General features: G+C 38.2%; 1 protein-coding gene across 1 annotated transcript in view; it reads left to right on the forward strand.

The window, feature by feature from the left end:
• impact (impact RWD domain protein) overlaps positions 1-14,626 on the forward strand; it is a 78,308-nt gene that overhangs the window by 33,778 nt on the left and 29,904 nt on the right. The window contains exon 8 of the mRNA XM_088918827.1: positions 4,798-4,871. Within this exon, the coding sequence (XP_088774953.1) occupies positions 4,798-4,871 (74 nt within the window). The remainder of the gene's footprint in view (positions 1-4,797; positions 4,872-14,626) is intronic.

Here is a 14,626-nt window from a genome sequence, read left to right on the forward strand (position 1 = left end):
CAATGAGTGGTTTTCATGGCAGGGGTTCCATTGTAGTTCTGTGGATATCTGTTTCTATTCTGTTTGTGACTGCTTCGGGTCTGCAGGGGTTCCCTCTCTCAGATGGTTTTTGGTGCTTTCAGCTTATCTTTTAAAAGGTGTGCTTTTTCTTTTATTATGTAACACTTTGGTATTTCATGAAAATTACTTTGACGCTACATTTACACATTGAGCAGAAGTTACCTGTTAAAAGTCAATGGCCATCCTTTATGCAATGCCGTTGTGACTTGGCACAAGTATTGTATAGGTTATATTTAGACAGTTTCCATTACTCTGAAGTAAAGCAATAAAGGTGCTACAGAAGAATGTCACAACATATTTCATTTCTTTCATTTTTCAGACAGTGCGAGATATAAAACAGGGTGCAGAGGAAATGACACATATCGATTTTGCTGTTAGAATACATTAGAGTAATAATTTAAGTCAGTAATAGCTTTTTCATAACCAAGAGGAAATTACAAGCACTAAACTGCAAACATATAGGCCACCTTCACAAGTGAAAGTTGTTGCTGTTACAGTAGTAAATTAATTGCTGCCACAGACTGAATTTATTAATGATATTCTACTTTATATTTAGTTTTTTTCATACGTTATTAATTTTAGATCTTTTCTTTCTACAAAAATACATTTATACATTTGTTCCTTTAAGAAAAGGAGTTTCTTTAATCTCTGAAATGACAGGCCCAGTATCGACATTTATGTATTGTTTAAAATTGCCCTCCAGCCTGCATTCATTTTTTGTAAAGCAATAAAATAACATTGAATCATTTTGAGACAAATAAGATAAGATCACTTTATTGGCCATATACAATTTATTGTCTTAGGAATTCATCTTTTCACATACGCCAACTTGGGGTCGGAGCACAGGGTCAGCCATTGATACAGCTCTCCTGGAGTAGTTGGGGTTAAGGGCCTTGCTCTGTGGCCCAACGGAGTAGGATTCCTCTGCCGGCCACGGGAAACGAACCGGCAACCTTCCAGCCACAGGCGCAGATCTTTAGCCATAGAGCCACCCCACCGCCCCAAGTCAAGTTATGTTATATTACATTGAATATTTTAATCCTTTAAAAATGTATTATAAATATTCCAGGTGGATCTGAAGGTGGAAGCGGTTTTGTTTCAAGATTTATGCAGATAGTAATCAAATCAAACCAGGGACTAACTTGGGCCAGAAGGACATATCCCCAACACACATTTTATCTATTCCATAATGTGCATATGGAAATGCGTGGTGGGGGTATGTTTTTATGTGTAATTCCTAATTTACAGCATTATTATATTATCCTTCTACCTTAAAACTTAAACCTTAATACTGTATTAAAACTTAAAACTTAATATTGTATACAGTAGGTCATTTCAAGCTAGCAGGTGAAGACAGATCCTACTGCATCCTTTACCACTGCAGCAAAGTATTGTAGGTGCAAAACAGCCTAATAATATCATGCAGGAGGTAATTCACTTGTGTTTTCCAGAATTTACATTAGTTTGGATTTACATCGGATCTGAATCGTCTTGATAATGTTGCTCTACAACATGATATTGGTTTTGTTGTTATTGATAGTCAGGAAAGATGAAAGGCAAAATGGTAAATACAAAAATGCTAAAGTTTACAAAGATGTGGTGCAGATTAAATCAGTACAGAAGAGAGGATTTCAAGCAGATTAGCACCCTTAACCTTCTGAAAAGGTTTTCTTCTGAATCACAGACAATGGTTACCGAGTCTTTTTGATCTTTTAGTAAACCAAAGTGTGTCATTAATCAAGAAATACTAAGGCTTTTGTGAAGGTTTTCAAAGTAATCATTTGCTAGAAAATGAATATTAACATAAAAGTAAAATGTGCTTTTGCCATTTCCTGAGGGAAGTCTTTTGCGTTTCGCAGAAGAGTACTTTTTAAAAACATTTTTTTCAGATCTTGTAGTTAATAAAAAGCATGTACATAAAGATAATTTAACAGAAAAAAAAGAAATCACGGAAGAGGGCTTGAAATATGTTTCTGGAAAATTCGATTAAAGGACTATTCAAATACAATGCTTTTGAAATTCAGTTCCTGTTGCCTTGGCTTATCTTGGTTTTATTCCATTTATTCCATGCCCTGTAGTGTTTTCTGGTAATTTATTTAGCATTTCTTCCTAGTAATTTTGAGTTTAAAATTGAGAGATTATGTGATATACAATGCACTCTGATTATGCTGGATACCTCATTCTGTTTTATGATGAGTGTGAGGGGAAGTGACAATCTGTAATTGAAGCCTGGATGTAAAGTTAGGTAATACTGTGCTATTCTCTTCAAGTAGCTCACCTGTGGAGCTACTGTGGTTGGCATAGGATTTCTGAAGTAGTGTTTAACACATCGCTTTGCAAGGTCTCCCAACACAGATTCGAAAATACAAAACTGGAGTGATATTATTGGTCAGAATATAGTAAAAAAACGCTTCTGTAGGGAAAAGCTTTCAGCTAGTAGCTTTCGGGAAGGTTACAGTTTTACTCTGTATGGTTTATGTAAGAGCATACATATGAGGCATTCGTTTCCAGGGAGAAATGGATAGTTATGGGTAGATTATTTGCTTGGTATCATGATCTGAATATGACAAAATCTCAGAAATACCAGCAATGAACCTATTTCAAGTAAATTTGCCAATATTTGAAAGACCAAAACCCTACTTTCATAGTCAAAGACTATATAATTTTTCTCCAGTCAGGCATTATACAGGTATGTCTCAGTGATTCATATCCACATTGACACATTATCTGTGTAAGACAGGATTCATTATTTTCGTATTTAAATTGAGGATTCTGTTTGCTCTCTATATTAGCATTTTGGTTTTAATAGCTGGTAAGTACTGGTTATATAATGTGAATTTATGTCATTTATACCTCCTGTCAAGTGTTTGACAATGGCAGAACCACCTCTCTAATAAAGAAGATCACATTGTACTCACTGATGACTCTTTGCAAATTATTAGGGCTGACTTTTGTCTGAATTGAAAAATAACTGAGGATGGCTGTTTTACACACATAGAACATGTTATTGGTGTGGTATAACCTTTCATGAAAACTCAGCTATTCTAATTGTCTTTTTAGTTCCTTTTTAATTTTTTTTCCTATGTGGAAAAAAAGGAGTACTTCTACATTTTAATATAGATTTCCATATCGAGAGGCCTTAAATGAAATTAGAGTTATAGCTTCAGACTGAAATCCATTAATATTAATGGAGGTTTTTAAATAGGTTTGAATGGATATTTTTTGTTAATTATTATAATATTGTTTGAAACAATTCTAATACCTTTAATGGTCTTGGAGAAAAGACAGAAGCACATTAGATTGAAGGATAGTTGTTGTTATTAAACGTATTGCTTGAATCAAGTCAGGTTAAATCTAAACTGTGAAAAAGAAGATGTGTCACATCTCTGATACACTCACCTAATCAAGTTCCGTTCCCGAACTGTTTGTGCTCACAGGTTAAGCAACAGTAATAAACTTGAATAAATGCTAATGTAAATACAGCACAACTTAATTACACAGTTAATTAGGTTTGTTTAATCATATTCTGTGAAGCTATTAAAAGGTGTTGTGGCAACTGCGATATTAAACAAGAAAATATACAAAAATTGCACTGCAATAGATGAATATCTTAACATATACATACTGTTTAAAATTAAAGTATAGTAAATTCCTTTATATACTGATTATACTGATATGTATATTCCTAATAATACTGAGAGTCAAAAAATGCAACAAATGAGTTTTGGAGACAACAGTATTTCTTGCATTTTTAATTCCTCTCATTGTACAGTATGTATTATGTATGTCTGTATAAGTTCCTCTTAGCTTTAAACAGTGATGAAAAGGCTTTGGTAGTATGAGTGAATGTGTTGGTACCGTAAGAGCTTTGCAGCTGTATCTGCTTTGTCCTACAGATATAGTGTGCTGTGAGGATGGATACTCCCGTGACATTGTTTCATGCTGAATGTCCTCATCTAGAGTGTGTTTTGTGGTTTTGCAAAACTGAGAACGTCCCCTAGATACTTTTCCCACCCAGTCCCAACAACAGCTGTCGAAGTAAGCGCTGCCGGATGAGATAACCCAGCTACAGTTGGCAAATGGCAAATGGCACTGATTCCAGAAATGCCTGACTCCAGGAAGCAGACCTCATTCTGTACCCAGGACATGGAAACTGTGCAGGGCGACTTACTGAAGCCTCTGACCGGACAGAACTCTATGTTTGTAAACATCCTTTCACTTTTAAGCCTGTTCAACATAAAATGCATCTTTTTAGTCTCTCAGTTCTGCCAGCAGTGATATGGCCCTGGTTTCAATCCAGTTCCATTATTTCCCAGTAGCTAAGCAAGGCTAAGTTCTCATACGAACAATCAGATGTCAGTAAACATGTTGGTTCACATCATAATGACGACCTTAATTGGCCTTCAGTTCTTGTCATTAAAATTCCAAGAAATCATTGAATGTGTTCTTTATAATGTAGAAATTAAAACCCTCATTGTACTCATTGTCAGCCTGCAGAAGAAGATCAGAGAGCCAACAGGGGGCTCTAGGAAAGATTTCAGATCGTGAACAGGGTGCGAGCAGGCTTAGAAAGCCATTGGTGAATGAAAAGAACAAGAACAATAATAATAATTGTTTGCATAAGATTTCATAATCACATACTGTATTCAAAAGTGTTTAAGGTGCAGATTTTTGTCTGCTAGATTAATAGAATAATCTATAGTATAAATAATCTAGTCCATTTCTTTGATTTTGTAGGTAAAAATGGTCCTGAATAAACTTCATCAAAATAAGAAGATTGGAAATGCCACCCACAATATTTATGCTTACAGGTATGTAACCATGAGGGAAAGAAACTATGTACATTTAATGCGAATAAAACGGTGGTTTAGGCATTTTTCTACAATGTCTGTGACTTGAGATGAAATGCACTTTGGGATTCAGTACTTAGCATTAGAAACAGGTGTTTCGCCCTTAACTGTAATGCTAGAACATTTGTAATATGCTTCTGGCCAAAGTTATATTGCATTTTTGTAAGCAGTGCCAGAAGGCATGTATGTTTTATTCTAAGCATTATGCAAAACTGACTTATAATGAACAGATATTTTTGGCCAGTTCATCCCCTTAAATCCTCATTCCTATTATAATTTCTGCTTGTTCTTGTTGATGACTGTCTTGTTTGGCGGCAATTTTCACATTTTTGCAATTACGGCAAATTTCAACTGAGCCCAAGTGGAAAAGCACCTCAGGGTATCAAGAAGATAGTAAAATACAGCAACTCATATTTATCAAATTTTCAGCTGTAAAGCCTTCTTCAGGTGCCTTCTTCTTGACACCCGAAGAAGGCTCCACAACCGAAACGTTGTGTTTTCTTTCTTCTCTTTTTAGCATGGAATAAACTTCACATTTATGATTATTTTCTTAGCTAAGTATGTGAAAACGGGCAAGATCACCTCCATGACTTCATTACTGCATATTAAAAAATCAACTAAATAAGCTTGTTAAAATAGAAAAGAAAAAACATATATAATCATTGATGAATTATAGAAGTGTTAGAATTATTGGATTTAATCATTTGATTTTGAAATGACACCTTTCATGTCAGGACATTTCTGAGCACTTTACAATTAAAAGACTGAAAAAAACATGTCCAGTTGTATTACAAATTTGGCAATGGTAGTTTCAAAAACATTTTAATGGGGCTGTGAGTATTATGCATGCCACGGTTTTGGCACATAATTTTACAAAGATTTATTGCCCATTGCATGTTGTCTTCTGATGGGAACAGATAGCAAAACAGAATCCAAAGAGTGGTTATCAGGAAGGAATATAATAACTCAATTTGTGTTGTAGGCAGCAAGGAGCTGGATTCTTTATGTTTTTATACAGGTACTGTATGTCAAGATAAGGATTTTAAAATTAATTCTAAGTTTAATAGGAAGCCAGTGCAGGGAAGTTAAATCAGGAATGTAGTACTTAGTTCTGTTTCTAAAAGCTGATGGTTTGAACATACCTATAGCATGTAGAGGGACCAGCAAGTACTCCATTACAATAATCCTGTAATAAGGTATTGGTAGGGTCTTATCTGAAGAACAGGAGTATAGGAACCAGTAATCCTATCTCGAGAACGGTAATATAGAAGCCAGTTACACTAAATCTGATGGGAATTAGAAAGGTTTTAAACAGGAAATGTTGTGCAAGTGAAAAAAGGCCTTGTCATGTTTCAGATGGGTTGTAAATCTTAGCACTGGGTTTGAGAGGTACACCAAGCTTTTTCATTTGAATTGCTGAGCTTGTCTCACTTTGTGAACGTGTCATGCAGTGTGTAGAGAGGCATGACCATATCTTGTCACTGTTTGGCTGTAAAAACCTTGTTGTTGACATCATGGCGGCAGATGAGCTGGCCAAGTGATAACATTTAGAGGCTGAATAGAAGAGGACCCAGAACTGAGCCTTGTGGGACACCAGAAGTAAGAAAACAATGTCTGTAATCCTTTGGATTAGGGGTTGTAAATGCTATTTACTAATGTGTCATAAATTAGTATATTATCAAGCAGGGACCTATGTCAGAATGTAAGCTGCAAAGGAGTATAGAGTAGAGGTTCATTTTCATGCTGAAAAGAAGAGAAATCAAAATGTTTCAGCTGGAGACAACTACAGGTGAGCTGAGAAAGAGGACAGACCAGGAAAATGAGGCAAAGGAGTGGTGATAACTGGGTGATGAGTAGAATACCACTAAAGTATTGATAGTGTCAAATGTAATAAACAGCTTTTCCTTTAGTTTAATTGGCATGCTAGTGACAAAACCCCAATGCTGGCCATAGACTGAACTATATCTCTGACCACACATTTATTTGCAGAGGATGGCTTGTTCCATCTATAATACTTCACAAATGTTTTAACAGCTGACTTAATATCATTTATAGTGTCTAAATTTGCAATCCATATACTAACGTGTGGCTGAAGTCTAAAAATCTCTGCATCCTATTTGTCAGAAATTGTTTTTGATCAGAGAGATAGAAACTAAAACCGATTTAAAGTAACCCCAGAGTTACTTTACCCACATAGGTCTAGGTAACCACTAGGTTGTATTTAGGAGGATTGTATGATTAATAGTGTCAGAGGCAGCACTTTTGTCTGAAATTGTATGAAAGGTGATGGAGAGAGTTCATAGAGCTGCTTTTTAAAAATGACCATGCAGTTAAGATTTTATGATATGCTGTATGACTTTGGCCAAAAGTTAGCTTTCAGGATGTAGATTTTTAAAAAGAGTTCTAGTAGTTTGAGTGATGATGTGACAGTGCCAGAGCCCAGCGACTCATTATTACATATTATAACAAATCAGCAAAGAACTGAAAAGCTTGGACACAGAAAGAAGTAAGAATCGGATCATGACAACAAGGTGTGGAGAAGAGTTTCACGTACTGTGTCAGTAAAAGTGGATTGAGCTACCTTCTCAGATCAAGAGAAAGAAATCCCCAAAACTCCAATATAGAAATCATCACACAGTTACTGTGGGAGAAGGGGAAGGTGTAATAGATGTTTGGAGGAATGGAGATGTTGCGGAGGAATACGTTATGACAATATCTGGGACAATATACATTTGGCTTGCAGAAATCCTGCACATCAAATTACCCATTTAGATTTTCCTTTGTGGTGTTTACTGCTGCTGCTACCTCACTGCTGTTGGGACTTTTTTTTTTGTTTGATTCTGGACTGAGACTCATTCTGTATGCTGTCCCTGCGTACTGATGTGAGTGTCCTGTAAAGGAATGGTGTATAGTCTAGGGCACAGTCCTGCCATGGACCATGTGCTTCTTGGATACGCTCCAGGCAGCCTTGACACGAATAAGAGGCTTTTGTATACTGGATGGATGTTAATGATTGAGAAAAGGTGTGTGGGATGACTCAATAAAAGTAAAGAATGAAATTATCTTGTAGATGTCTGTCCTTCCGCGTAATCTCACTAGAACACATTGTCCCTCCCCCTGTGTTCTAACTTGCAACCCACAGATTTCACAAAGTGCAAATGCTCAGAAGAAGATGAGAAGACTGAGATTTCTCGGGGGGCTATCACATATATTTGACGGAGACCTGCTGTATAACTCAACCAAATCTTCTGTGGATTTGGCCTGGACATCAAACAAGTGTGAGTCAAAGTCAGAGACTGCATCAGTGAACCTGGCAGGAGTCAGTGATTTCAAACTGTGAAATGTAATACAACACTTCTACAGCCATGCTAGAGGGAGGCAGTGGGTATTGTAGCTCTCGTAAAACAGCCAGATGGTCTAAAATATCTAAATCAAGTTCTTATGCTTTTGCTTTAGGTTTTCAAGAAATGGTGGTTTCATAGCAAGTGGCAGTTCATTAGCGGAAACAACATTACAAGGGATGCTTTCACTTTCAGATAGGAGAGGAAAGAACAAAACATATGGTTCAGTATTGCAGACCTACACCTTGCATTGCCAGTCGTTTTACCTTTCATCATATTTTAAACATCATATCTGATTCTTACACCCATCGCTGTCTGAAGAGACTGGGGAAGTCTTATAGGCTGTTTACATATGATTAACTCCTGATTCTTTTTTTCTCTCTGGGGTACTTTCTTTATCATATCTGAACAATAATAAAGTATCTCTTCCATTCCAGTAAGGCCAGAATATAAAAAGAATGAAATAAGTAAAACATCAATGATCAGTCATGTCTGACAGAGCAGCCAGAAGGCTGTGTGGGAATTTACTATTTTGGAAACTCCTCAGCCTGTTTTGGAAGTGAATGTAGCAAATGAATCTCAGGTTATTGTGAATAAATGACATAGGTGGCTGTCATTATTTGGTGATCTATAATATTGTATAAGCTAGAAAAGAATTACAGTTCACTATTGGTCTATAAGAAATTGTCACAAAGGACATTACACGGGGAGGGCTGTATTAGCTGAGACTGGTGACATTTAACTATTAAAGTATACCGAAATCATAGTTGAAAAGAAAAATATGGAAGGGATGTGTTGACAAGAATTTCATTCTAATAGCTAATATATTGACTTACTGTATATACATTTGGGTCTTTATGTTCTTTGTTCTCTTTGCTAAACCCTTCACAGCTGCGACTGCCCAACACCTCCTCCATCCCCCCATAATCATGGCCGCCTACAGCTACAACCCCCAACTGCTACTCACCCCCCATCCCCCACAGCTGCCACTCTCCAACACCTCTGCCATTAACACCTGCAGCACTGACAGCTTTATGAGCACCATTACCAGGCCAGGCTGACCATCACGGTTGACCAGGTGAAGAGGGAGCTAAAGAGGCTGCACCAGGGTAAGGCCACAGGACCAGATAACATCTGTCCCAGAGTTCTGAGGGCTTGTGCTGATCAGCTGAGTGGAGTGCTCCAGCGACTGTTCAACCTGAGCCTGCACTTGGAGAAAGTCCCTGTGCTCTGGAAGACATCATGCCTGGTCCCGGTACCGAAGAAAGGACACCCCTCTGTCCTCAATGACTACCGACCTGTTGCGCTTTCTCATGTCATGAAGACACTGGAGAGGCGGGTCTTATCCCACCTGAGACCCCTGGTTAGTTCATCACTGGACACCCTACAGTTCGCCTACCAGCCCAGTGTTGGTGTGGAGGATGCAATCATCTACATGCTGCAAAGGGCCTACTCACACCTGGACAAGGCTGGAAACACCGTAAGGATTATGTTTTTTGACTTCTCCAGTGCCTTCAATACTATCCAGCCCTTACTTCTAAGGAGGAAGCTGGAGGAGATGCAAGTCAGTGCCTCCATGATCTCGTGGATCACTGACTATCTCACAGGCAGACCACAGTCTGTGAGACTTCAGAACTGTGTGTCTGAACAGGTAGTAAGTAACACAGGGGCTCCTCAGGGGACGGTTCTTTCTCCGTTCCTATTCACCCTTTATACTTCGGACTTTAAATACAACTCAAAGTCGTGCCACCTGCAGAAGTTCTCAGATAACTCTGCAATTGTGGGATGTATCAAGGGTGGGCAGGAGGAAGAGTACAGAGGACTGGTCAGCAGCTTTGTGGAGTGGTGTGGGGAGAACCACCTGCAATTGAATGTAACAAAGACGAAGGAACTGGTGGTAGATTTCAGGAGGAAAAAGGTCAAATCTACTCCTGTCTACATCCATAGGAGTGGCGTGGAGATGGTGGACTCGTACAAGTACCTGGGAGTGCACATCAACGATAGACTGGAATGGTCTAAGAAGATCGAGGCCATTTACAAGAAGGGTCAGAGCTGACTTTACTTCTTGAGGAGGCTCAGGTCCTTCAATGTATGTAGTAAGATGCTACATATGTTCTATCAGTCGGTGGTGGCGAGCGCCATTTTCTACCTGGTGGTATGCTGGGGCTCTGGGATTAGAGCAGGGGATGCTAACAGGCTTAACAAGCTCATCAGAAGAGCAAGCTCCGTCATTGGGTCTGGCCTGGACCCCCTGGAGGTAGTGGCAGAGAGGAGAATGGTTTCCAAACTAGAGGCCATCATGGACAACGTCTCCCATCCCCTCTATGACATGCTTGTAGAAATGAAGAACACGTTCAGCAATAGACTGATTCATCCATGGTGCGACAGGGAGCGCTACAGAAGGTCATTCTTGCCTTCTGCCATAAGACTGTACAACGCATCCACCTTGCGTCTGGGCAGAGGCAACATTGACAGTGACCTGTTTCTGGACTGAACAGTAAACTGATACATCTGTTCTTTTTCTTTTCCCGTTTACAACCATTTTTGTGCAATATAAGCCAGGGACCTGTGCAATACATTTATATTTATATTCATATTGTGCAATACGACTTTTTTGTGTACTGTTCTGTTCTAGTTTGTTCTGTGTGTGTTCTGAACTGTGAGTAACTCTTCTTAGTGCACTTCTCACTGAACTGATTGTATTGTATGTATTGTATTATTATTATTGTATAATCCGTTACACTGTTGCTGTGTTAAGCTGCTGTTGCACTGCAATTTCCGTCACGGGATCAATAAAATATCTATCTAAAGCCTGATTAACAGTCTACAAATTATCTATCCCCCTGATTCAAGAGGATGTGTCAGAGCACAAATGTGATATTATGTGAAAGATATTGAAAAAGACTTATACAATGTGTAGTATCATGGCATAGTGTTTGAAAACAGTAAAAATAATATTTGCTTTCTTGCTATTTTATTTTCCACGTAAAACTAGTCATATCCCCTCTGCAGTAGAGCACATATTGAACAAAAAATGGAGGCTTTTTATTTTCTTTAGCAAAGCTAGATCTATTTTGTGATGAATCGGAAAAGAATGAATTGTTAATTAAAAAAAAATTGTGAACCAAACAAGAGAAGCCCAGACTAACGGAAATAAAGTCACTTGACTTGTATACCAGAATGGTAGTCTAGAGCTCCTATTAACAGTCCCCTTTTTTAACATTTTGTTACCCTACTCGGGTAAAACCAGATGATACATACAGCAATTGGTTTATATGTCAAAAGGCACAGACATACCCATCTGGAGATCTGGAGGGATCAGAGCACAATGATCTTGTTTGATTCCCAACAAAAGCCATCTTTAAGTGGATTGCAAATCTGGCACAGTGAGACTTTATTATTTGTTGAGAGGACACATGGATGAATGGTGATTGCTCTACTGGAGGCTGCATCAAGCCCCAGGTGAGGTATTCATTTTCAGCTTTGTCTAGTACACACATTGAGACAGCTCCTTTTGAAAGAAGGACACAGTCATGTTCTGTTCATTTGGAGGAGGTATCTTTGCTGCACTTCTTCCCAGAGAACAATTCACTGGTAACATGGCTTTACCCCGTGGCGCTTATGATCCACCGATTCTCGCAGACTGTGTCTCTTCACATCATCATAGGATGTAGATGAGTTGTAGGTTCTAGATTCATGGTACTCACCACATCACCATATCAATTTCTGTTGATGCATTTCAACAGATAAATCCTTCTGTGGTCCCACTTGGCATTTAAATATCACACTCTGTGCAACTGAGACATTTTGGTTCAGTATGAAGTTAAATGTCTTTAATGCAGCAGTAGTTTGGTCGATGACCTCCACATTCTATGGGGCACAGTCACTGAAGTTATTTAATACTGAAAAGAGAAGAAAAGAAACACAACATTTCGGCTGGGGAGCCTTCTTCGGGTCAGCTCCACAGCCAAAATTTTTCTTTTCTTCTCTTTTCAGCATAGAATAAACCTTTGCTTGTTCCTTTGCAGCCTACGCGTGCTGACGCAGCTACCTCTTTGAAAGTTGTTTAATGAATAAATTTTGTTGCAAGAAAATGATTGAATTGGAAATTCAGTTGGCTTCTGTAGGCCAATTATTAACTTTGTGCCTCCACAGTTATGAATATTTTGTTTGCCAGGCGATTAGAATGGGGGAAGTGCTTTCAGATGCCATGCATATAAACTACACATTTTGCATTGTTTACTTTTTTTAAATTTTACAGTTCAGAAATCCAGTTTGAACCTGGACAATGAGTAGAGTTGGAACAGCACCCAAGAGATAAAGTGCAGAATTACACCTCAAGTCATTCAGCCACATTAGTTTCCATGAAGGTGTCTTTGGATTGCTGCCTCCAGGATACTCAGCACATGAGGATCTTGTACCCAAGTCCTTAAACTGGAGAACAGGTGTAAGGAGAAGTGGTACCAGTTCTGCCATTGAGAAATATCTGAACCAGGAACAGCTTTTGTTTTGAAGGCTGCAACAAAAAGAAACCTCCAGTCATCTTGGTCTACATGCTATTTGATCAAGAAATATGTAGAAGTTGCTGTTTCTCCACAAAAAAAACATGTAACAGGCTTTTTCAGTCCCCACCACCAAGATCTTTGGCAATCAGCTGATTGTGATTAGGGCAGGATAGTCATGATGTGGCATGCAATTGGCAGGTTTAACTGAGATTAGAAATGGTAAACACAGTCTGTCTCATCAATCCTGAAGAGATAGCCATGTTCTGAGGAATTACCTTCCCGTAGTAGAAAAAATGCTAGAATATAAAAATTTTGAAACTGGAATATCCAGACCCTCATGGACTGTGTAGACAATCAGCAACATAATAATGTCCCGCTGTAGTTGTGGCCCAAGAAGTTCAGAAATAGGATCATTAACATCTGCTCCATGAATGAAACATTTCCATCATCTTTGTTCATTATTAAAAAAACTGGTTATTCCCTGTCCTCACTACTCCTGCTAGATGCATCCAAATTAAGCCTTTTGCAGAAATTGATTTGGCTTGGCTGGTCTGCCTGCAGCTAAAATTGCACTGAGCTGGGACGCTCTACACTGCTTGGATCCTGGTCTGTCTTGATATAATTTATATGGAACACAGGGGTTCAAATTCATGCAGCTGGTAGGTGGATGATGGGGGCTTGTTGTGCTGCTAATGATGCAGTCAGTCAAGCCCTTGTTACTTGGGGTTTCTACTGCAGCTGTCAAACTTGTGTTGATAGGTCAGGAGATTGTAGTATTTTTGTATTCCTTTTTATTGTTATTTTTGTTATCTCCTTTATTTATGTTTGAAAAAAATGTTCATCCATGCTGCAATCCTGTCTTCTGTTGTGTCTGAAAGAATTTAGACATTTCTTCTCCACCGTAATTTCTCCAAGATCTTTTAAATAAACAGGTTTTCCTTAGCAACAGCTAATGGCAACCGGTGATTGCATTTGAGGCTGAACTCTAGCATTGTAGGTTATGGCACAAAAGAGCATTGGAATTGCACAAACCGAAGACAGTCTTCTGTCAAGCTTTGTTATTTTCATTCTGTAGCTTTTCTACATCTGCTTCAGACTTGACCTTTTATGTGAGATGCACATTTTTGCGATTGTTACACTGCAGCATGTTTTGTAATGACTGGACTGTAACATACTGTATTCTTTGAAGCTGTAGTGTCTGAGAAAAAATAGATCATTTTATTTGAAAACAAAGGCGGTTGCTGCAATTTTTTTTTTAAGACAATACTGTATACAAGTTTTATTCTAAGAATATTCTCACACCTGTTCAAGATGTTTTGAAAAAGTAAAAGGTGGGAAGCTGGCATCTTTCTTATGAGTGTAACTGTCATTTAGAATTTAGTCTGGCAGAGAGTAAAGAAATTAATTCTTAACCAGGTTCTTCAAGGCTAATTCTGGAAACTAATTACTTTGACAAACTGTAAAAGAAATATTTAAAAAAAAAGTAATACCAGTAGTTTTTCTTTCAGTCATAGAGGAATATCTGCAAAGAGCAAAATTTGTTGGATTTCAAAACTTTGATACAAAGTTAACCTTGAAGAGCTTGGTTTGGGGTGCATATATCATATTTACTGACTGGAGTCATTCAAATAGACCACAAGACCTAGCCATCACAATAAATGTTTTTTTAATACATTTTATACCAAAAAAGAAGAGTCAGAAAATTTAAGTAATTCCAATATAATGTTAAATATAGCCATATCACCCTGCAAATCACAACTGGCAGCCCACTGAAGCTCAGCAGGTGTGAGCCTGCTCAGTACCTGGATGGGAGACCTCCTGCGAAAAACTAAGGTTGCTGCTGGAAGAGGTGGTAGTGGGACCAGTAGGG

The sequence above is a fragment of the Atractosteus spatula genome, chromosome 6 (assembly GCF_055471065.1).
Source record: "Atractosteus spatula isolate fAtrSpa1 chromosome 6, fAtrSpa1.hap1, whole genome shotgun sequence".
Lineage (NCBI taxonomy): Eukaryota > Metazoa > Chordata > Actinopteri > Semionotiformes > Lepisosteidae > Atractosteus > Atractosteus spatula.